General features: G+C 51.8%; 2 protein-coding genes across 8 annotated transcripts in view; one reads left to right on the top strand and one right to left on the bottom strand.

Moving 5' to 3' along the window:
- The window catches only part of esrp1 (epithelial splicing regulatory protein 1), a 13,217-nt gene extending 10,726 nt beyond the window's left edge, over positions 1 to 2,491 (bottom strand). For 3 of the 7 annotated variants that reach the window (XM_062466082.1, XM_062466081.1, XM_062466076.1), the window contains exons 1-4: positions 2,116 to 2,490; positions 1,736 to 1,861; positions 1,114 to 1,230; positions 390 to 501 (exon numbers count right to left, since the gene is read on the bottom strand). In XM_062466082.1, coding sequence (XP_062322066.1) covers positions 390 to 501; positions 1,114 to 1,230; positions 1,736 to 1,861; positions 2,116 to 2,247 — 487 coding nt within the window. In that variant the 5' untranslated portion in view covers positions 2,248 to 2,490. Of the gene's footprint in view, positions 1 to 389; positions 502 to 1,113; positions 1,231 to 1,735; positions 1,862 to 2,115 lie in introns of all 7 variants that reach the window. The other 4 variants (XM_062466079.1, XM_062466077.1, XM_062466080.1 and 1 more) reach the window with 3 other exon arrangements.
- Positions 2,492 to 3,053: 562 nt separating this feature from the next.
- On the top strand, positions 3,054 to 22,768 carry virma (vir like m6A methyltransferase associated). Its single transcript, XM_062466083.1, is given in 29 exon segments — positions 3,054 to 3,177; positions 3,601 to 3,713; positions 4,030 to 4,116; positions 4,462 to 4,510; positions 4,594 to 4,703; positions 4,705 to 4,757; positions 6,090 to 6,209; positions 6,339 to 6,587; positions 7,223 to 7,932; positions 8,035 to 8,172; positions 8,839 to 9,065; positions 9,181 to 9,708; positions 10,095 to 10,249; positions 12,283 to 12,365; positions 13,771 to 13,864; positions 14,101 to 14,489; positions 14,860 to 15,015; positions 15,420 to 15,655; positions 15,741 to 15,993; positions 16,162 to 16,379; positions 16,487 to 16,619; positions 16,737 to 16,895; positions 17,069 to 17,223; positions 17,344 to 17,440; positions 20,797 to 20,963; positions 21,486 to 21,847; positions 21,969 to 22,115; positions 22,368 to 22,494; positions 22,496 to 22,768. Coding segments are annotated over 29 exon segments (5,478 nt in total). The 5' UTR covers positions 3,054 to 3,111; the 3' UTR covers positions 22,593 to 22,768.
- Positions 22,769 to 23,098: the final 330 nt, after the last annotated feature.

Genomic DNA, 23,098 nt, shown 5'->3' on the forward strand with positions numbered 1-23,098 from the left:
AGGAGAGAGAGGTGCCGTGTTCTGACAGCAGGAGAGAGAGGTGCCCTGTTCTGACAGCAGGAGAGAGAGGTGCCGTGTTCTGACAGCAGGAGAGAGAGGTGCCGTGTTCTGACAGTAGGAGAGAGAGGTGCCGTGTTCTGACAGCAGGAGAGAGAGAGGTGCCGTGTTCTGACAGCAGGAGAGAGAGAGGTGCCGTGTTCTGAAAGCAGGAGAGAGAGGTGCCGTGTTCTGACAGCACGAGAGAGAGGTGCCGTGTTCTGACAGCAGGAGAGAGAGAGGTACCGTGTTCTGACAGCACGAGAGAGAGGTGCCGTGTTCTGACAGCAGGAGAGAGAGAGGTACCGTGTTCTGACAGCAGGAGAGAGAGGTGCAGCAAGGGGCAAGGATACAGTCAGCCATGAGCTGCACATCCAGGCCTTTCCCGTCAGACGAGGGGAAGTGCTTCCTGAATTCTTTCCGCAGGTCGAAGAAAGAGAAGAAGCACTCTGGAAGCACAAGGTTCTGGAGGAGAGGGAGTCAGCCAATCAGCTTTCAAAGAGCTTGTTAGAGGATGATGTAAACTTTCGCTATGGTAACAGTTAGATGGCTAGGGTCAGCTGATGAAAGCTTATTGTCGTCATATAAATATTTACTCGTCATTTAAATATTTACTCGTATCAGGACAGGTCTCCTAAATGGATGTGTGTAACACATAAACAGGTGTAAGGATGTGTGTAACACATAAACAGGTGTAAGGTGTGGAGGAATCTGATATGAAGTGGAAGAACAATGTATTTGTGTGTGTACCTACTATGCAACTTCCACCTTATGGGTCAAGAAGAAATTTTCACACAATCTGTACACTTTTAGCAAGGCTCACATTTCAACATTGTGTAAAACTGCAAAAAGGAGTACAAGTTCTGACATAACATGTTCTTTTGTGGTTCTGTGAGCACTAACAGGTTGTAGCGGTGGCTGTGGTCCGCCCTGGCTCCGAGGCCTGTGCCAGTGCAGAGCTCTCACCTTGCCCGCAGCCTCTGTGCCAGTGCAGAGCTCTCACCTTGCCCGCAACCTCTGTGCCAGTGCGGAGCTCTCACCTTGCCCGCAACCTCTGTGCCAGTGCGGAGCTCTCACCTTGCCAGCAGCCTCGGGGTGGATGACTTGGCGAATGGGAAGCGGCCCGTCGGTACACAAACACAGCGACGTGCCCGTGCCTGAGCTGTTCACTTCGTTCGTCAATCTGAGATGAAACTGCAAGAGACGCGTTTAGTGGAAATATTAGCCACAGGTAAGATACTGACACCTGCTGACATCATCCATGTGTGCCATGTTTGTTCTTGCTACTTTGATTTGGGGAAACAGTAAGTATTGGCTGTTTCTAAAGTTTTTTTAAGAGGCTGCAAAGCCAGACAGGTTCTGGTCAACCTCATTATGTAAAGTATTCTCATTTGCCTTCAGGTCTAGTAAGATCCACACCTCCTTATCTCTCAGCTTAACTGACGTTCTACAACAGTGACAACTCACACTAATTCAATTTCAGCATATTGTGACCTTCATCAATAAAGAAGGATTACTGACAGGGTTTGATTCCCCAAAATGACAGGATCAAAGGTGACCATACCTTGTAGGCTAAGAGAACACAGTGGACGAGCGTGTCTATCAACAAGTCCGAAGACAGACGATCAAGGCATTATTAACTGTGTAATTAGGACAATGAGCTCAAAGAATGTAAAGACACACGGACTGTATATGATACCTGTCTTAAAGCGTTGTCGAGGTTGGTTGCTGAGGGGCAGGCCAGAGATGCTTCATCCGCTGGCTCGCTCTCAGCTGTCCGCTCCGACAGCTCTGGGTTTATGAACACCTCATTTAACTTCCCCAACTGGACCAGAAAAAACATACCAGACTTTACACAAACCGGTTTTTAGTTCATTGAATATCGGAATGATGAATCCGTAAAGGAACCATGACTATATGAAGCTAACATATAGCTTTTTAACAAAGTCACGTCGTTGTAAACTATAGTCTTATGTGTGGCGCCCCAAAAAAACGTAATAGACATGGATGGGAAAAGTGTACACTCTTATTTCACAATTTGATAAAAGTAAGAGACAGAAATAGTATTGAACTTCCTACCTTTTGGTTCTTGAGATCCACCAGTTGCCAGACCAGCTGTACGATCTCCTTCTCATCAGATCCCAACAGGTCCCCGCTCGCGCCAGATGTGGTCGTGAAAAACAAAACCAGGTAGTCTACCTGTGCCGTCATTTTACAATAAATACCAAGAAACTACCCTAATCACAAGAAAAGTGAACTAAAAGAAAGTACAAACGCACCCTGGAAAGATACAGAATGCCACCCACACCTAGACTAGACACCTAAGCGCAGAGGTGTGCTGAGCAACTACAGGTATGTGGCTTTTGATTGCGTTAGAAATCTAAACGCTCGCGCAGCTTCATAGCAGAGTAATGGCTGCAGGTTCCTGCTCCGTCCACAGCTACCTGGAGCCTGCGGACCACGTGACTCAGGTAGATACCTGCCTGCTGCAGGTGGCCTAGCCGTGCTCTCAGAAAGGACGTGGCACGGCTCACTAGTATCGCAACTAAATAAGATAACTAAAGATGTATCGCCATTCTCATGCTCATTTTACATCGGTTGTTAAGACTAAAACCTAGAGTGATGCAATTAACGCCTATACCATCCATTAACAAGGCAAACACTATAATATATATAATAAATAGGCCTTTTACACTTTAATTTGAATTTATTTTTGAATAATCTGATTATCTCGTTACTGTACATGAATGTTAGTCAGACTAATTATTTATCAGAAATGATTCATATGTAGTCCTAAACACTGCATTCATATTTTTTTATACAAAAAAAGAAATAATTCTATATAAAAAAAAGATTCTATAGAATAGTACAAATTAAAAGTTTATAGCTGCTTTAAGGTAGCTATCGGGCGTACTGATTTTAGAATCGTGTTATGTTTGATTAGTTTACTCATGCATTTGGGAAGACAATCGTGTCGATTGTGTCCTTACTGTTCGTAGACACGAATGTGGAACAACCCGGAACTAGTATTAGCAAACCGGAAGCGGTGTCAGTACCCCTGAGTAACAACAACGAATGATGGCGGGGGATACTTCAACAGAGCTTTTGTTTTTAGATACATTTAAACATCAGAGCGCAGAGGTAAAGCCAAGATTGGCCCAGATTACGCCGATTTTACAGTAAAGTGCACGTTGCTTAGACGTAGCCAGCGATATAGCTAGTTATTAAGCAAAGCGGCAAGGAGTCACGTTAGCTAGACCGGGGCTAAACTAGCTAGCTTAGCTAGGCTACTATCTCACTTAGCTCGCCTGCTAGCTAGCTCACCATCGTAACCTACTTGTTAACTACTCTCTTCGTTTTACGTTAGACCCACTGCCCTAACAAGTAGCCTACCAGCCAATCTGCATACTTTGACAATGTTACTAGGGGTTGATCTAACTAGACTACTGACGTTAGCTTGTCTGGCTGGGGATGTTGACATTTTAGCTAGTCAGTTATGCAAATGATTGTTGCCATGTGTTTATGTATTGGTTTCATACCACATCCCGTGTGTTCATTCACCAGTTGACCAACGTAGACGTGGTGCGTTTCCCATGCGGCGTTTTGATCACAGAGGTGCGAGTAATTCCCCCGGGAATCAAAGCACACAGCAGTTTACCCGACTGTAGGGCATTCGGGTAAGCGAACGTGTGCACACTTACTCATAAATAATCCCCTCCGCGAGCGAGTATGCAACAAAAATATATGTATGATTCCCATTAAGCATGTTAATCACAATGTGTTTATACAGACACGTAATTTGGTCTGGATCTATTTTTGTCTAAAGGAGGTTGCCTGGTTGCGCCATTTCTAATCCAGCCTATTCAGATCACCATGTTACAGGACAGTTGTTGCATTCTAAGAATCTCCTCTCTGTATAAGCCGGCCCAGAGGACAGTGCATCATAAGGAACAGTGTATTTGTAATGGGATCATGCCCTGGCTCTTCCTCCAGGGAGACATCTCCTCATGCCTTCCAGTTGGAGCTGTTCTTCAACAATGTCACCAAACCCAACAGCCCCACGTTCCATCGACTGGGCAGGTCAGTCGCCCCTTTTTCCTCCACCCCTTTTCCTGTTCCTGCTGAGAGATATCCCCCCTGCTTTCCCCCTCTCTCGTTAGTTTCTCACCCTGGCTGTGTGTTCAGAGTGTTAAGGAAGTAGGTCAGTGTTTCACCTGTAAAACCTGTTGGGGTGGGGCTGGCCCTTAAATCTGTCCTGACAGGGAACCAAGAAACAAGAGGGTGTGGTCCGATACCTCAACAGGTGTCTTTGTTCTCCAACTGGTCTCTCCAGTAACAGCAACCCCCCACCACACACACACCCCCACACACACACACAGAAAATTGAATAGAAATGTCATCCATTGTGTTCTTGTCTTCCCCCAGTCTGGAATATGATGAAAACAAGTCCATCATCTTCAGGCCCAGTGGAAAGGTAGATCTTTCTCTCACCTCCTCACTTGTCTGGCTGTGGCTGGAGGCACCGAGCTGACAGTGTGTGTGCGTGTGTGTGTGCAGGTGAACACAGACGGGTTGGTTCTGCGGGGATGGTACACCAGCCTGACGGTGGCGGTGTATGGGACAGCAGAACGCTCACATGGACACGACCGTGACTCCCCCCCTCCCCCTCCCCCCCCCACCCCCACAGCAGCAGGGTGGAGCCAAGAGGGTCATGAAACAAGGTGGGTTCATACCACACACACATCCACATACACACCTAACATTCCCCCCATCTCAGGGTGATAAAGGACTGTTACTTTAACTCCTTCCCCCATTCTAAACCTGGAGCTCATGTTCAGATCCTAACCGTAACCATAGAGCCACGTAATGATATCAGCCACCAGGCGGTAAATCTGTACTTAGCTTGTCTCATCTAACTTCCAGAGATGGCAAAAGTATACACATCCTTCACTCAAGTAGAAATACAGATACTCATGTTTAAAAATACTTTGGTAAAAGTTGAAGTGCTGACTACACTTTTTTATCCTCAAGTTAAAGTAAAGAAGTATATATTTGTCACCCTTTTCAAAACTTTTCTTTCCACACACAGTGTGAGAGGGGAGCACAGAGAAGCCTAAAATAGATTAAAGCAGCGCAGAGTACAGTAGAGCACAGTAGAATACAGTAGAGCACAGTAGAGTAGAGCACAGTAGAGCACCGTAGAGTAGAGCACAGTAGAGCACAATGGAGCACAGTAGAGTACAGTAGAGTAGAGCACAGTAGAGCACAGTAGAGCACCGTAGAGTAGAGCACAGTAGAGCACAATGGAGCACAGTAGAGTACAGTAGAGTACAGTAGAGCACAATGGAGCACAGTAGAGCACCGTAGAGTACAGTAGAGCACCGTAGAGTAGAGCACAGTAGAGTAGAGCACAGTAGAGCACAATGGAGCACAGTAGAGTACAGTAGAGCACCGTAGAGTAGAGCACAGTAGAGCACAATGGAGTACAGTAGAGCACCGTAGAGTAGAGCACAATGGAGCACAGTAGAGTACAGTAGAGTACAGTAGAGCACAGTAGAGCACAATGGAGCACAGTAGAGTACAGTAGAGCACCGTAGAGTGGAGCACAGTAGAGCACCGTAGAGCACCGTAGAGTAGAGCACAGTAGAGCACAATGGAGCACAGTAGAGCACAGTAGAGTACAGTAGAGTACATTAGAGTACAGTAGAGCACAGTAGAGTAGAGCACAGTAGAGCACAGTAGAGCACAGTAAAGTGGAGCACAGTAGAGTGGAGCACAGTAGAGTGGAGCACAGTAGAGTGGAGCACAGTAGAGTGGAGCACAGTAGAGTGGAGCACAGTAGAGTGGAGCACAGTAGAGTGGAGCACAGTAGAGTGGAGCACAGTAGAGTGGAGCACAGTAGAGTGGAGCACAGTAGAGTGGAGCACAGTAACGTTGAATGTAAGAAGTAGAAAGTACATAGTGGGTGAAAAAAACAAAGAACACTAGTTCTTTGTTACTTCCCATCTCTGCTAACTTCTCTGACATGTTTCTGTGCACATGTTTCTGTTCAGAGTGGGATAAAGAGGAACAGCACAACGGCAGCCCCCCTAGACCAGCCCCCCGGGGGCCTCGCACCCCCCCAGGACCCCCTCCCCCAGACGATGATGAAGAGGAGCAGGTCCCAGTGGCAGGTCAGACACACACAACACATCTATCAGTTTTAAAGTGACTGGTCATGCCAATCATGCTCAGTGCTAGGCATCAGAAGTACTCCTGAATGATGGTAGTAATAATAAAATATGATGCTCTATGTGACACAGTGGGGGTGGCGGTCAAAACGGAGTCATGCTCGGGGCGTGAAGACTCCCTGGAGGCCGTGACCCCTGAGAGGTCACTGCCCCTGGACGAAGCCTACTCAGATGCTGAGCCGGAGGGGGAGGGGGAGGAACCAGAGGAGGAGGAGGAGCCAGAGGAGGAGGAGGAAGCACGGACGGACGAGAGTGTTCCAGACGAGGAGGAGGATGAGGAGGAGGAAGATGAGGGTGAGGAGATGGAGGAGATGGAGGAAGGTAGGGGGGCTCCTGTGTGTCAACAGGAACAACAGACAAGACGCCCTTTCCCAAACTGACCCCCCCGGCCCGTCACCACTAAGTTACTCTCCCAAGCTCCCACGCCAAACACATGACATCTCAGAACAAGCCAGTCCATCCAAACACACTGAGAGGGACGGGCCACACAGGGGCTGCTTTGGGACTGGGCACTAAGACAGAGTGTGTGTGCTCATTACAGAGCAGCCTTCACCAGCCGCTCATTACAGAGCAGCTTTCAACAGCCGCTCGTTACAGAGCAGCCTTCACCAGCCGCTCGTTACAGAGCAGCCTTCACCAGCCGCTCGTTACAGAGCAGCCTTCACCAGCCGCTCGTTACAGAGCAGCCTTCACCAGCCGCTCGTTACAGAGAACTGCCTCAACTGTGATGGCTGCTTGTGCTGTTGTCACTTCTTGCATGACAAACTAACTGTGCATGTTTTCACTGATATATGAGAGAGAGAGAGAGAGAGAGAGAGAGCGCTTTACGTGTGTGAGATCGTTTAAATCCCATTAATTTGCTCTCCCCCCTCTCCCTGCCTCTTATTCTTGCCTTGCCCCCCCCCTTCTTTCTCTCTCTTGCTCTCTATTGCACTTCTCCCTCCCCTCCCTCTCAGGTGATGATGGCTATGAGCAGATCTCCAGTGACGAGGATGACCTGGACAACAGTTTCAAGCTGCCCAGCTTCGACATGGACTACACCCCTGAGGACCTGGCGTCCGTGCCCCCCGTCCAGTACGACCCGTACGAGCGCGAGCTCCGCCCCCTGCTCTTCTTCACCCCCCCCTACAAGACCCGCTTCGACACCCAGCTGGAGAAGGCCAGGGGGGGAGCAGCGCCTGGGGGCGTGGAGGGGCCCGAGGCGGAGGCTGTGGCCCAGCTGAGAGAGCTCCTGGCTGGGATAGGAGAAGACAGGGGGGCTGGCTGGGTCACAGCTCTGGAGCACGCATCTGGACTGCTGGCCAAAGGGCTCGGCTGTTTAATTGGACAAGGGGAGGGAGAGTGGGAGGAACCTTTAGGGGCTCTGGTCCAATGGGCTCTTCAGGGTCTGAGTATGGATATTGCTCTGACCCAACCCATCGCACTGAACCTCAGACAGCTGAAAGCTGGTGCTAAGCTGGCATCCTGCCTGGCAGAGTCCCCGCAGGGCCTCACAGTGCTGCTGCGCGAGGGGGCCCTGGGTCTCCTGCTGGAGCTCCTCCACAGGGACCACATCTCATCCACGCTGAAGCTGAGCATACTGAGGGCGCTGGATGCCTTGACCAGCGCCCCTGCTGGTGTGGAGGCCTTCCTACACTCAGAGGGAACACAGAGGAGTGGCTACCAGGTAAGAGGCTCTGACAAACTCCAGAACCTGATCCTTTCAAAAAAAAAAAAAAAGTTTGTTGTTCAGGATCTTGGTAGTTATGGGATGTTTTGCTCCTGGCAGCGTCTGGTTCAGCTGTTCCTCCGCGAGGAGACAGTGAGGGTGGTAACCGCTGGCAACGCTGTGCTGCAGAAGAGCCACGCCTACGAGGTGCTGACTGACTTGCAGCGCACGGCCGCCGCCTGGAGCGACCCCCCACAGGTACACACACACACACACACACCTCCCCACAGGTACACACACACACCTCCCCACAGGTACACACACACACACACACACACATCCCCACAGGTACACACACACATCCCCACAGGTACACACACACACACACACACATCCCCACAGGTACACACACACACACACACACACATCCCCACAGGTACACACACACACACATCCCCACAGGTACACACACACACATCCCCACAGGTACACACACACACACACACATCCCCACAGGTACACACACACACATCCCCGCAGGTACACACACACACACACATCCCTGCAGGTACACACACACATCCCCGCAGGTACACACACACACACATCCCCACAGGTACACACACACACACACACACATCCCTGCAGGTACACACACACATCCCCGCAGGTACACACACACACACACATCCCCGCAGGTACACACACACACACACATCCCCACAGGTACACACACACACACATCCCCGCAGGTACACACACACACATCCCCGCAGGTACACACACACACATCCCCGCAGGTAGGATGTGTGTCACACAGCTGGAAACCACATAAGAGTTGTTACCTACATGTTTCATGGTGTCCTTGTGTCCTCATGTCCTGGTGTCCTCATGTCCTGGTGTCCTCATGTCCTGGTGTCTCAGGAGGAGATGGAGGAAGCTGAGAGCCCCATGGAGGAGGAGCCAGTGTTAGGCCCCTCCCCTGTGAGTGAGGCAGAGTTGGACAGGATGGCAGGGGTTCTAGAGGAGCTGCACCACCTGTTGGAGACTGCCCCCCACAGCATGGTGCAGCCCCCGGGGAAAGCCTTCCCCACCAGCGCCCGCATCACCGGCCCCCAGGAGAGAGACGACCCCTACCCTACCCTGTACAGGTACACACACACACACACACACACACACACACACACACTGGCACTGTTGTGGGCAGTGAATGGAGCTGAGAGTAGCTGTTTGTTGAGGGTTAACTTGTTGAATGTGTGTCATCAGGTACATGCACGCGTGTAACTTCCTGGAGAGCATGGCGGTGGTGCTGTCGGACGCGGCAGGGGCAGGGCACGTGGGCGTCACTCAGGCCATCCGAGAGCTCCTACGATTCCTGTCTCTCACCCAATCAGGGCTGCTGTTTCTCCTAGCCCAGCCCACTCCAACCAACCTCATTCTTCGTCTCTTAGCAACTGTCGCCGAGGCTGAGGGGGAGGAGACTGTGTTCTCCGGGGGCGACGGGGAGCACGCTGGGCCTTGGTTGGGTGAGGAGGGTCTGGGGGCGTGGCTCATGCAGGCTCTGCACGCGCTCCAGAGCGTGTCAGAGCTGATGAGGCATGTGGCAGCGGGGGGGGAGGGCGGGGAGGGGCTGGAGGAGGGCGACAATGCGGACGTGCTGGGCATGCTCCACGCCCTCTACCTCATCACCTTCACGCAGACGGGCCGCAGCGCAGTGGCCCACGTCTTCAGCCTGGACAGCAACCTGACATGCCTGCTCACCCTGCTGCAGCATTACGGCAAGGATGGTCTGGGGTGAGAGAGGGTTCAGTGTGTGTGTGAGGATGGTCTGGGGTGAGAGAGGGCTCAGTGTGTGTGTGTGTGTGAGGATGGTCTGGGGTGAGAGGGCTCAGTGTGTGTGTGTGAGGATGGTCTGGGGTGAGAGATGGCTCAGTGTGTGTGTGTGAGGATGGTCTGGGGTGAGAGATGGCTCAGTGTGTGTGTGTGAGGATGGTCTGGGGTGAGAGGGCTCAGTGTGTGTGTGTGAGGATGGTCTGGGGTGAGAGATGGCTCAGTGTGTGTGTGTGAGGATGGTCTGGGGTGAGAGATGGCTCAGTGTGTGTGTGTTGGAGCTGGGGGATGTGTGTGTGTGACAGAGAATACATAAGGTCTTGCGTTCATTGTGTGTTGCCCTCCTCCAGAGAAGCTAAGGCCCGGAAGCCGGTCACCTATAACTACGCCTGCATGCTGCTGCTGCTGGTGGTCCAGACCTCCAACGACCTGCGCATGATGGAGCAGTCAGCCAGCATGCTGCTGGCCCACGCCAAGACCGATGAAACCAACACCAAGCTGCAGGGTAACACACCACACACACTGCTATCTCACACACACACTGCTATCTCACACACACACCACACACACACACACTCACACACACACACACACCAACACCAAGCTGCAGGGTAACACACCACACACACTGCTATCTCACACACACACACTCACTCACACACACACACACACACACCAACACCAAGATGCAGGGTAACACACACCACACACACACCAGGGCTCGACAATAACGATGGCCCGGGGCCAGTAAAAAGTAACGTTGGGACAGTTAAACTAGCAACTCACTGTCCCAATAGGGCCACTGCAAAGCATTGATTGAAGAAAAAATTGCATTGTAAAAGTTAACATCCTTCATATGTTTTGCTATCTGCTAAATGCATAAATAACTTTGCAGCTTGTGGGGCGCACAGTTGGCAAATCAAGAGTTAAGTAGTGAGTGACAAGTGGTTGTCAAATTGTAATCCTCTAATCTCAATAAATGTTTTAACAACTGGTGCGAGACACTGAAGTGAAGGAGAGCTACAAGCTGAAACGGAAGCAACTTTTTTTATGGAATGAAGATGCACTGTCGTCTGTCGTATGTTCCCGTCTAAAGCAGACAAAAGTGGATCTTTTTACACAGGCACCGACAATTTTCGAAAACAATACCTGACCAGCCATGCTAGCAGACAGCACCTGGTTTGCGTGACAGCTACGCGGATGGTTGACAATCCATCTTCCAGGCCGTTGACCATGCTGGTCAGGAATTTAAATGCAGATGCCCATCGTGTTATTGCACGACTTATAACAACGGCATATAAAGTAATTAAGACGGGCCAGCCGTTCACCTCGTTCCCCCAGGCTATTGAACTGCAGTAGAAGAATGGTGTTGACTTGGGTACTTAGTATCATACTGATGAAATGCTATGGAAGCTTTTATATATTAGCATTGAGGGACCAGAGGTTTCAGTTTCAGCCAGCCAGAGTTGTGCAGAGATGGCTGTAAGCAGGGGAGAGAGCACGTCATGTTTGAGGTTAAAAGTCAATTGTTTTGCTGACTATTAACTTTGTATTTTTTATCACTAGAAATGTGATTTCATTTTTTTTCTTTTTATATCCAGGATGTGTTTAATAAATGGTTAAACATGTTAACAGAATAACATAACTTATAAGTCTTTGGTTTTGTTGTAACAATGATAAATTACAACTTTTGGAGGGGGGGGCAGTAAAAATTGTCTTGGGGCTAGTAAGTTTCAAACCCACTGGCCCGGTGGGGCCAGAGGCAAAACTTTTTAATGTTGAGCCCTGCACACTGCTATCTCACACACACACCACTCTCTCTCACACACACACACAGCACTCACACATCCAACAACTAGAGCCAGACCGACAAAGGATTTTTAAGGCCGATACTGATACAAATATTTGGTGTTTTAAAAATCCGATATTCCGATATCGGACGATATAAAAAAATATTTTAAAAATCCAGAAACCCGTAACAAAACAAACTGATTTGCCTAACAGTAGTTATTTGTAGTTTACATTTAGTCACGTTTAGCAGAAGTTCTTATCCAGAGCGACTAAGTACAGGGACATTCCCCGAGGCAAGTAGGGTTAAGTGCCTTCCCAAAGACACAAGGTCATTTGACATGGCCGGGAATCGAACCAGCAACCTTTTGATTAATAGCCCGATTCCCTAACTGCTCAGCCATCTGACTCCTGTTATTATTTCCTAACTAAAATAATATGTTAATGCAGTTTCTGATAAATAAAATGTATAAAAATACAAACTTAAGATATGAGACCTAATGTCTGCCTAAAAAAAAAACATGAATATTCATTTATCGTCCATTATAAATGCCAGTACCGATAGTTTGGAAAATGCCCAATATCGGCCGATAATATTGGCCCGCCGATATATCGGTTGGGCTCTACCAACAACTCAGTGTTGTTTATGTCACTTGTGATGATGAGTCTTGTCCCTCCTGAGAGGCACAGGAGAACCCAGATGACACACAGACCAGTGCAGACTAACGTGTGTGTGTGTGTGTGTTTCAGAGCTCAGTAAGTGGCTGGAGCCTTTGGAGAAACTTCGCTTTGACATCAGCAGCATTCCCGCCCTCATAGACTACATTAAACAGGTATGTTACGCCCTCATAGACTACATTAAACAGGTATGTTACGCCCTCATAGACTACATTAAACAGGTATGTTACGCCCTCATAGACTACATTAAACAGGTATGTTACGCCCTCATAGACTACATTAAACAGGTATGTCACGCCCTCATAGACTACATTAAACAGGTATGTCCCGCCCTCATAGACTACATTAAACAGGTATGTTACGCCCTCATAGACTACATTAAACAGGTATGTCCCGCCCTCATAGACTACATTAAACAGGTATGTCACGCCCTCATAGACTACATTAAACAGGTATGTCACGCCCTCATAGACTACATTAAACAGGTATGTCACGCCCTCATAGACTACATTAAACAGGTATGTTACGCCCTCATAGACTACATTAAACAGGTATGTTACGCCCTCATAGACTACATTAAACAGGTATGTTACGCCCTCATAGACTACATTAAACAGGTATGTTACGCCCTCATAGACTACATTAAACAGGTATGTTACGCCCTCATAGACTACATTAAACAGGTATGTTACGCCCTCATAGACTACATTAAACAGGTATGTTACGCCCTCATAGACTACATTAAACAGGTATGTTACGCCCTCATAGACTACATTAAACAGGTATGTTACGCCCTCATAGACTACATTAAACAGGTATGTTACGCCCTCATAGACTACATTAAACAGGTATGTTACGCCCTCATAGACTACATTAAACAGGTATGTTACGCCCTCATAGACTACATTAAACAGGTATGTTACGCCCTCATAGACTACATTAAACAGGTATGTTACGCCCTCATAGACTACATTAAACAGGTATGTTACGCCCTCATAGACTACATTAAACAGGTATGTTACGCCCTCATAGACTACATTAAACAGGTATGTTACGCCCTCATAGACTACATTAAACAGGTATGTTACGCCCTCATAGACTACATTAAACAGGTATGTCCCGCCCTCATAGACTACATTAAACAGGTATGTTACGCCCTTATAGACTACATTAAACAGGTATGTTACGCCCTCATAGACTACATTAAACAGGTATGTCACGCCCTCATAGACTACATTAAACAGGTATGTCCCGCCCTCATAGACTACATTAAACAGGTATGTTACGCCCTCATTGACTACATTAAACAGGTATGTCCCGCCCTCATAGACTACATTAAACAGGTATGTCCCGCCCTCATAGACTACATTAAACAGGTATGTTACGTCCTCATAGACTACATTAAACAGGTATGTTACGTCCTCATAGACTAGATTAAACGGGTATGTCCCGCCCTCATTGACTACATTAAACAGGTATGTCCCGCCCTCATAGACGTAACATACCTGAGGTGAGTCAGGCTTCTGGAACATGTAAATTTGACTGAGTGTTCTGTACTAGAACCTGGAGAACATGCTGACTCTGGAGGGAACCGGCATGGTGACTGCTCTCAGAGTCCTCTCCCAGCTTGCCTGTCCTCCGCCTGCAGTAGAGGGTACGCACACATACTCACACACACACATCATCTTATGCACACACACTCACACACACACACACACACACCATGTTATACACACACACACCATCTTATACACACACACACTTTGAATACCTTATTTGTGTCCTCACCACACATGGCCTCTTCTCCACACTAGTCTGAGACCTCCACCCTGACCTGTAAATCCTCCAGTTGTGTCGTCACAGTATCTCAGCATCTCTGTCTTCCTGCAGGCCAGCAGAAGGATCTCAGGTGGAGTTTAGCCGTGATCCAGCTGTTCTCGGGTGAGGGCCTGGACACGTGTGTGCGTGTTCTGCAGAAGCTGTGCAGCGTGCTGCTCCAGCCCTGGCGTGTGCACGGGCACATGGGGCCCACGCCGCCACGCTGCCTCATCCTCAGCGTGTGTGTGAACACACTCCGCCTGCTTCGAGCCATGCTGATGGAGCTGCTGCGGGGCGGGGCCTTCCAGTTCAGGGACACGCGTGTGGCCTGCGTGCTCGTCTCCCTGCACATGATCGTGTGCTCGGTGCCGGCGTCCGGACGGCTGGACGGAGAGGAGAGCAGGGTGCAGGCGCTCATCGTAGACGTGCTGCTGACCTTCACACAGGGGGTCAGCGAGCAGGTGGGGCTCAACACACACACACACACACACACTGCCTGCCTGCCTGGGGGCTCAATACACACACACACACACTGCCTGCCTGCCTGGGGGCTCAACACACACACACACACACACACTGCCTGCCTGCCTGGGGGCTCAACACACACACACACACACTGCCTGCCTGCCTGGGGGCTCAACACACACACACTGCCTGCCTGCCTGCCTGGTTGTTTTATTAATTACATGAAACAGGCACACTCATCGTATTTAGAACGTAGCTGTTGGTCAGGGTCATGGTGACACTACTGTGTCTGTTAGTCTGTAGAAATTAGAATTCCTTATCAAGTGAATGTGATGTTAAACAGAGTGTGTAACGTGTGTCTCCCAGGTGACCCACACGGAGGAGACCCTGGCCAGCAACACGTGGTCCCTGATGTTGAGGGAGGTGCTGGGCTCCCTGCTCAAGGCTCCTGAGGGCATCTACTCTGGCTTCACCCTGCTGTCAGAGCTGCTGCCTCTGCCCCTACCCATGCACAGCACCCAGGTACCCTGACCAGTAGACAGGTACCCTGACCAGTAGACAGGTACCCTGACCAGTAGACAGGTACCCTGACCAGTAGACAGCTACCCATGCACAGCACCCAGGTACCCTGACCAGTAGACAGGTACCCTGACCAGTAGACAGCTACCCATGCACAGCACCCAGGTACCCTGACCAGTAGACAGGTACCCTGACCAGTAGACAGGTACCCTGACCAGTAGACAGCTACCCTGACCAGTAGACAGGTGTGTGGTATTTTGGCCAGGTGAAGGAAACCAGGTGTAGTCCAGTTTTTGTGATCCCATGCTCTGTCCCTCCATCCTGGTGATCCCATGCTCTGTCCCTCCATCCTGGTGATCCCATGCTCTGTCCCTCCATCCTGGTGATCCCATGCTCTGTCCCCCCAGGAGATCTCGCTCCAGGATGTGGCGGTGGCCCTTAACACCAGGAAGCTGTGGAGCATGCACCTGCGCGTGCAGTGGCGGGGGTTTTCCGAGGCGCTGAAGTGTGTGTGTGGCACCAGCTGCCCCCCCCTGCTTGCCATGCTGCGCCGGGTGTGTGTCCAGCTGGCTGACCTGTCCTCACCCACTGCCTCCCTCATCATGAAGACCCTGCTGGAGCTGCTGCTGGGGGAACTGCAGCAGTAAGACACACACACACCAGAACACACACACACACCAGAACACACAGAAATGGAGAAAGGACTATGATGTGTGTGTGTGTTTCAGGGTGGAGGGGAAGTGTGTGTGCTGGAACCAGGTCCTTCGTGTGCTGTCCCTATTGGACGCCCTGGTGTCTCAGAGAGCCTGTAAGAGCGCAGCTCTGAACCTGCTGGCCAGCATTGCCCCCGGAGACGAGCCACCATTGGCCGACCTCTTCCCCTTGCTGCTGTCGTTATTGGCTGTCCCAGCTGACCCCTCCCTCCAGCAGCAGCACTGCAGCGAGCTCGTGGCAACCATCCTGCAATCTCTGTGTGACCAGGTACACGACACACACACCACACACACCACATACACACACACCATAAACACACACACACCATAAACACACACACACACCATAAACACACACACCATAAACACACACACCATACACACACACACACCATAGACACACACTTTCTCTAACAGAGTGTGTGTCCCCCGTCAGGACATCTCCCTGGTGCTGTCGTCGCCGGGGGAGGGGTGTGTCTCCGAGGCGGATCAGCTGGCCCATGCTCTGCCGGGGAGGGAGCTGATGCCAGTGGTGTGCAGTGCCCTGCTGGAGGCTGCTGGGAGCCCAGACAGCAGCCCTGCCCTCCTGCTCACCTGCATCAGAACCCTGATGTTCCTCACAGAGCACGACTATGGACTGTACCACCTTAAGGGGTACACACACACACACATCCATTTTCCTTCTGTCTTTCTTAGTTTTCTGAAGTTAATTTATTTGTGAATGTGTGTCTGTATGGTGTGTGTGTGTGTGTGTGTGTCAGGGCTCTGAAGAAGCATGGTGCAGGTTTGTGTTCTCTGTTGAAGAGACAGACGCTCTCCTTCAACAAGGACTCTACTGAGCTGCTGTCTGCTGTGCTGGACCTGCTCCGACAGACCCTCCACACCGACCCACTGGTACAACACACACACACACACACATATTGTAAATGTCTCTCCTACAGACACACGTTGCCCGGTGTGGTTTGTCACCTGTTTCCAGAGACAGCAGCGTGTGTTTGTTCTTGAGTGCAGAGCTGCCTGGGGGACGAGGCGCAGGGCTCTGGGGACGAGGCGCAGGGCTTCCCCCCTCCCTCCCGCTCGCTGGCCCTGACCACCTCTGAGATGAAGGCTGTGCTGCAGTGGGATGAATCTGACTCTCATCCTCTCACAACCCTGGAAAAACACATCACGGTATTCACACAGTGCTAAGCCTGAACAGTCAGACACAGGCGGGATGAAACCATCCCTGTGTTTGTTGGTTATCGTCTGAACAAACCTTTTGACTGTGGTACCATATTTTGGGGAAAAGGTATGTTTTTTTGAAGCTCTTCTTTGAGTCTCTGTGTGCGTGTGCGTGTGTGTAGAAGCTCGGCAAGGAGGATGATGCGTTGGAGGCATTGCTGGAGAACGTGATTGGTCTGAGACAGATGTTGAATAGCTCAGCGGACACACCTCCTTCCCCAGACACCGAGCCTATTCTGCCCGCCCCTGAATCCCTATTGGTCCAGTTCAACCACAGGTACCGCCCCTAAGTGGCACAGGAATTCATCCAAGTCGGTTGACACCCTTTATATAGCATGTGTACACATTCCTTTGGTGTTGTGATTTTGGGAGACATGACTGTGTGTGTGGTCTTCAGGACTGTGTTCATCCTGTCTGAAGCTGTGGATGATCAGCTGAAGGCTCTGTGGTTCTCCCCCTTCCACACTGACGACCTGGAGGCCGAGCTGCACACTGTGAGTGTGGAACGTCTGGTGTGTGGAACGTCTGGGGTGTGTGGAACGTCTGGGGTGTGTGGAACGTCTGGGGTGTGTAGAACGTTTGGTGTGTGGAACGTCTGGGGTGTGTGGAACGTCTGGGGTGTGTGGAACGTCTGGGGTGTGTGGAACGTCTGGGGTGTGGAACGTCTGGGGTGTGTGGAACGTCTGGGGTGTGTGGAACGTCTGGGGTGTGTGGAACGTCTGGGGTGTGGAACGTCTGGGGTGTGGAACGTCTGGTGTGTGTAGAACGTCTGGGGTGTGGAACGTCTGGGGTGTGGAACGTCTGGTGTGTGGAACGTCTGGGGTGTGTGGAATGTCTGGGGTGTGGAACGTCTGGTGTGTGTAGAACGTCTGGTGTGTGGAATGTCTGGGGTGTGGAACGTCTGGTGTGTGTAGAACGTCTGGTGTGTGGAATGTCTGGGGTGTGGAACGTCTGGTGTGTGGAACGTCTGGGGTGTGGAACGTCTGGGGTGTGGAACGTCTGGTGTGTGGAACGTCTGGGGTGTGTGGAACGTCTGGTGTGTGGAACGTCTGGTGTGTGGAACGTCTGGGGTGTGTGGAACGTCTGGGGTGTGTGGAACGTCTGGGGTGTGTGGAACGTCTGGGGTGTGTGGAACGTTTGGTGTGTGGAACGTCTGGGGTGTGTGGAACGTCTGGGGTGTGTGGAACGTCTGGTGTGTGTAGAACGTCTGGTGTGTGGAATGTCTGGGGTGTGGAACGTCTGGTGTGTGTAGAACGTCTGGTGTGTGGAATGTCTGGGGTGTGGAACGTCTGGTGTGTGGAACGTCTGGGGTGTGTAGAACGTCTGGTGTGTAGAACGTCTGGTGTGTGGAATGTCTGGGGTGTGGAACGTCTGGTGTGTGGAACGTCTGGGGTGTGTGGAACGTCTGGGGTGTGGAACGTCTGGGGTGTGGAACGTCTGGGGTGTGTAACGTCTGGGGTGTGTAACGTCTGGGGTGTGGAACGTCTGGGGTGTGGAACGTCTGGGGTGTGGAACGTCTGGGGTGTGGAACGTCTGGGGTGTGGAATGTCTGGGGTGTGGAACGTCTGGTGTGTGTAGAACGTCTGGTGTGTGGAATGTCTGGGGTGTGGAACGTCTGGTGTGTGTAGAACGTCTGGTGTGTGGAATGTCTGGGGTGTGGAACGTCTGGTGTGTGGAACGTCTGGGGTGTGTGGAATGTCTGGGGTGTGGAACGTCTGGTGTGTGTAGAACGTCTGGTGTGTGGAATGTCTGGGGTGTGGAACGTCTGGTGTGTGTAGAACGTCTGGTGTGTGGAATGTCTGGGGTGTGGAACGTCTGGTGTGTGGAACGTCTGGGGTGTGGAACGTCTGGTGTGTGGAACGTCTGGGGTGTGTGGAACGTCTGGTGTGTGGAACGTCTGGTGTGTGTGGAACGTCTGGTGTGTGTGGAACGTCTGGGGTGTGTGGAACGTCTGGGGTGTGTGGAACGTCTGGGGTGTGTGGAACGTCTGGGGTGTGTAGAACGTTTGGTGTGTGGAACGTCTGGGGTGTGTGGAACGTCTGGGGTGTGTGGAACGTTTGGTGTGTGGAACGTCTGGGGTGTGTGGAACGTCTGGGGTGTGTGGAACGTCTGGGGTGTGTGGAACGTCTGGGGTGTGTGGAACGTCTGGGGTGTGGAACGTCTGGGGTGTGGAACGTCTGGTGTGTGTAGAACGTCTGGGGTGTGGAACGTCTGGGGTGTGGAACGTCTGGTGTGTGGAACGTCTGGGGTGTGTGGAATGTCTGGGGTGTGGAACGTCTGGTGTGTGTAGAACGTCTGGTGTGTGGAATGTCTGGGGTGTGGAACGTCTGGTGTGTGTAGAACGTCTGGTGTGTGGAATGTCTGGGGTGTGGAACGTCTGGTGTGTGGAACGTCTGGGGTGTGGAACGTCTGGGGTGTGGAACGTCTGGTGTGTGGAACGTCTGGGGTGTGTGGAACGTCTGGTGTGTGGAACGTCTGGTGTGTGGAACGTCTGGGGTGTGTGGAACGTCTGGGGTGTGTGGAACGTCTGGGGTGTGTGGAACGTCTGGGGTGTGTGGAACGTTTGGTGTGTGGAACGTCTGGGGTGTGTGGAACGTCTGGGGTGTGTGGAACGTCTGGTGTGTGTAGAACGTCTGGTGTGTGGAATGTCTGGGGTGTGGAACGTCTGGTGTGTGTAGAACGTCTGGTGTGTGGAATGTCTGGGGTGTGGAACGTCTGGTGTGTGGAACGTCTGGGGTGTGTAGAACGTCTGGTGTGTAGAACGTCTGGTGTGTGGAATGTCTGGGGTGTGGAACGTCTGGTGTGTGGAACGTCTGGGGTGTGTGGAACGTCTGGGGTGTGGAACGTCTGGGGTGTGGAACGTCTGGGGTGTGTAACGTCTGGGGTGTGTAACGTCTGGGGTGTGGAACGTCTGGGGTGTGGAACGTCTGGGGTGTGGAACGTCTGGGGTGTGGAACGTCTGGGGTGTGGAATGTCTGGGGTGTGGAACGTCTGGTGTGTGTAGAACGTCTGGTGTGTGGAATGTCTGGGGTGTGGAACGTCTGGTGTGTGTAGAACGTCTGGTGTGTGGAATGTCTGGGGTGTGGAACGTCTGGTGTGTGGAACGTCTGGGGTGTGTGGAATGTCTGGGGTGTGGAACGTCTGGTGTGTGTAGAACGTCTGGTGTGTGGAATGTCTGGGGTGTGGAACGTCTGGTGTGTGTAGAACGTCTGGTGTGTGGAATGTCTGGGGTGTGGAACGTCTGGTGTGTGGAACGTCTGGGGTGTGGAACGTCTGGTGTGTGGAACGTCTGGGGTGTGTGGAACGTCTGGTGTGTGGAACGTCTGGTGTGTGTGGAACGTCTGGTGTGTGTGGAACGTCTGGGGTGTGTGGAACGTCTGGGGTGTGTGGAACGTCTGGGGTGTGTGGAACGTCTGGGGTGTGTAGAACGTTTGGTGTGTGGAACGTCTGGGGTGTGTGGAACGTCTGGGGTGTGTGGAACGTCTGGTGTGTGTAGAACGTCTGGTGTGTGGAATGTCTGGGGTGTGGAACGTCTGGTGTGTGTAGAACGTCTGGTGTGTGGAATGTCTGGGGTGTGGAACGTCTGGTGTGTGGAACGTCTGGGGTGTGTAGAACGTCTGGTGTGTGGAATGTCTGGGGTGTGGAACGTCTGGTGTGTGGAACGTCTGGGGTGTGTGGAACGTCTGGGGTGTGGAACGTCTGGGGTGTGGAACGTCTGGGGTGTGGAACGTCTGGGATGTGGAACGTCTGGGGTGTGGAACGTCTGGGGTGTGGAACGTCTGGGGTGTGGAATGTCTGGGGTGTGTGGAATGTCTGGGGTGTGTGTAACGTCTGGTGTGTGTGTCTCCAGGTGAAGGTGGACCTGGTCAGTCTGGCTCAGGAGTGCTGTCCTGACCTGGACCTGAGGGCAGAGCTGGAACACGCCTTCCTATCAGAGCCTTCCTCCCCCGGGCACAGCAAGAACCCCAAGAACCTCCGTCTGGGCAAACACAAGCATGAGACCTTTATCACCTCCAGGTCTCTCCACTGTTCCTCTCCACTGTTCCTCTTCACTGTTAGACAGGGTTAGAGCCCCTAGAAGACCCCAGGAGTTTGAAGCAGCCCAGCTGTGAGCAGGGGCAGCTGGCTGTGAGCAGGGGCAGCTGGCTGTGAGCAGGGGCAGCTGGCTGTGAGCAGGGGTAACTGGCTGTGAGCAGGGGTAACTGGCTGTGAGCAGGGGTAACTGGCTGTGAGCAGGGGTAACTGGCTGTGAGCAGGGGTAACTGGCTGTGAGCAGGGGTAACTGGCTGTGAGCAGGGGCAGCTGGCTGTGAGCAGGGGCAGCTGGCTGTGAGCAGGGGTAACTGGCTGTGAGCAGGGGTAACTGGCTGTGAGCAGGGGTAACTGGCTGTGAGCAGGGGTAACTGGCTGTGAGCAGGGGTAACTGGCTGTGAGCAGGGGTAACTGGCTGTGAGCAGGGGCAGCTGGCTGTGAGCAGGGGTAACTGGCTGTGAGCAGGGGTAGTAGTTGTAGTTTCTGACGTGTTCCTGTCTCCCTGCAGTGGGAAGTCTGGCTACGTGGAGCCGGCTAAGAGAGCTCACATCATGGCGGCGCCGCGTGGCCGGGGGGGTCGGGGGGCCTTCGGACAGCTGTGCCGTCCTCATGACATCTTCCGCCAGCGCAAGCAGAACACCTCACGACCTCCCAGCATGCACGTAGATGACTTTGTGGCGGCGGAGTTCAAAGACATTGGAACACCTCTGGGGCTGCTGCCCCCCAAACGGCCCCCCAAGAGCTCCCCAAAGCCCCCCACCAGAGGCCTGTTCATAGGGAACCGAGGGGGAGGAGGGGGGAGAGGAGCGGCCTTCCACAGCCAGACACGCTTCTTCACTCCACCACAGCCCAAAGGAGTGCTGCTGTCTGGTACACATGCACACACATGCACACACATGCTTTGTATTTTACATACAGACGGATCTCATGACCTGTGTTTCTTGGTCAGAAAAGCCAGCCTGTCTTCCTCTCTCCCTCCCCACCTCTCCAGGTAACTATGCTCGTAGAGAGGGGGGGCGTGGAGCCTCGTGGAGCGGTCAGATGGCGGCCCTCACCCACAGAGGCACGTACAGCGAGCCCCGAGGAGGACAGAGTAACTTCACACGTGGCCCCATCCCCTCCAGACAGCCCCCCGCAGGTACACTCTCTCTCACACACACACACACACACACACACACACACACACTAACATGATCCTGTCCCCTGTTCCTCTCTCCATCTATCTCTCTCCCTGTCTCTATATCTCCATCTCTCCCTCTGTCTCTCTCTGTCTCTCCCCCTTTGTGTCTGTCTCTCTCTCTCTCCATCTCTCTCTCTCCCCTTCTCCCTCTCTTCCTCTGTCTCCCTATGTCTCTCTTCCTATCTCTCCCCCTCTCTCTCTCTGGCTCAGGTGCGTATCGTCTGGCTTCGCGGGACCGTGCTCCAAGAGGCAGAGGAGGAGCAGGCCTGTGGATGGGAGGGGGAGGAGGGGGAGGGGGAGGGGGAGGAGGAGGAGGAGGAGGGGGAGGAGGAGGGGGAGGGGGGGGGCGGAAGAGGCTCCCAGGGGGGCAAGTTTAGCAGCGGGGGAGGAAGTGGGGGAGGGAGGGGGAGACATGTGCGCTCCTTCACCAGGTAAACTCACCTGGACAATGACTGCTGCCTGCCATGGGGCTTATGGACCAATCAGAACAGTGAGTGTAGAGCGTCTCCAAGGAAACGTGGGATTATGAGTGACGATGTGGACTTTGTGTTGATGTTTTATGTTTTGTTATTTTACATTGTGTTCACACTCAATAAAGACTTGTGAATGAGGATGTTTAGTGTCAATATTTCCTTGTCATCTCTACCTGGAGAAAAGACAGCATAACAGTCATGGAACAACAGGTTTATTGAAGACAGGAGATCCTGAGCAGTATTAGCAGAGTTAGAATATGATTGAAACAGTCCAGTTCCAGAGATGACCTGCTTTATCACTGAAATGAGTATCGATTATTACACATTTGACCTCAAATGCAACTCTTCTGTAGATTTAGTGAGACTAGCACAGTAATGTTCTGGAATTCTGATGTACACTGTTGGAGAACTACTGCTCGTAATGTGTGTTCCAGACAGGGTTAGGATAGACTTGGAGCATGTGAACAG

Source organism: Osmerus eperlanus, chromosome 7 (genome assembly GCF_963692335.1).
Source record: "Osmerus eperlanus chromosome 7, fOsmEpe2.1, whole genome shotgun sequence".
Classification (NCBI taxonomy): domain Eukaryota; kingdom Metazoa; phylum Chordata; class Actinopteri; order Osmeriformes; family Osmeridae; genus Osmerus; species Osmerus eperlanus.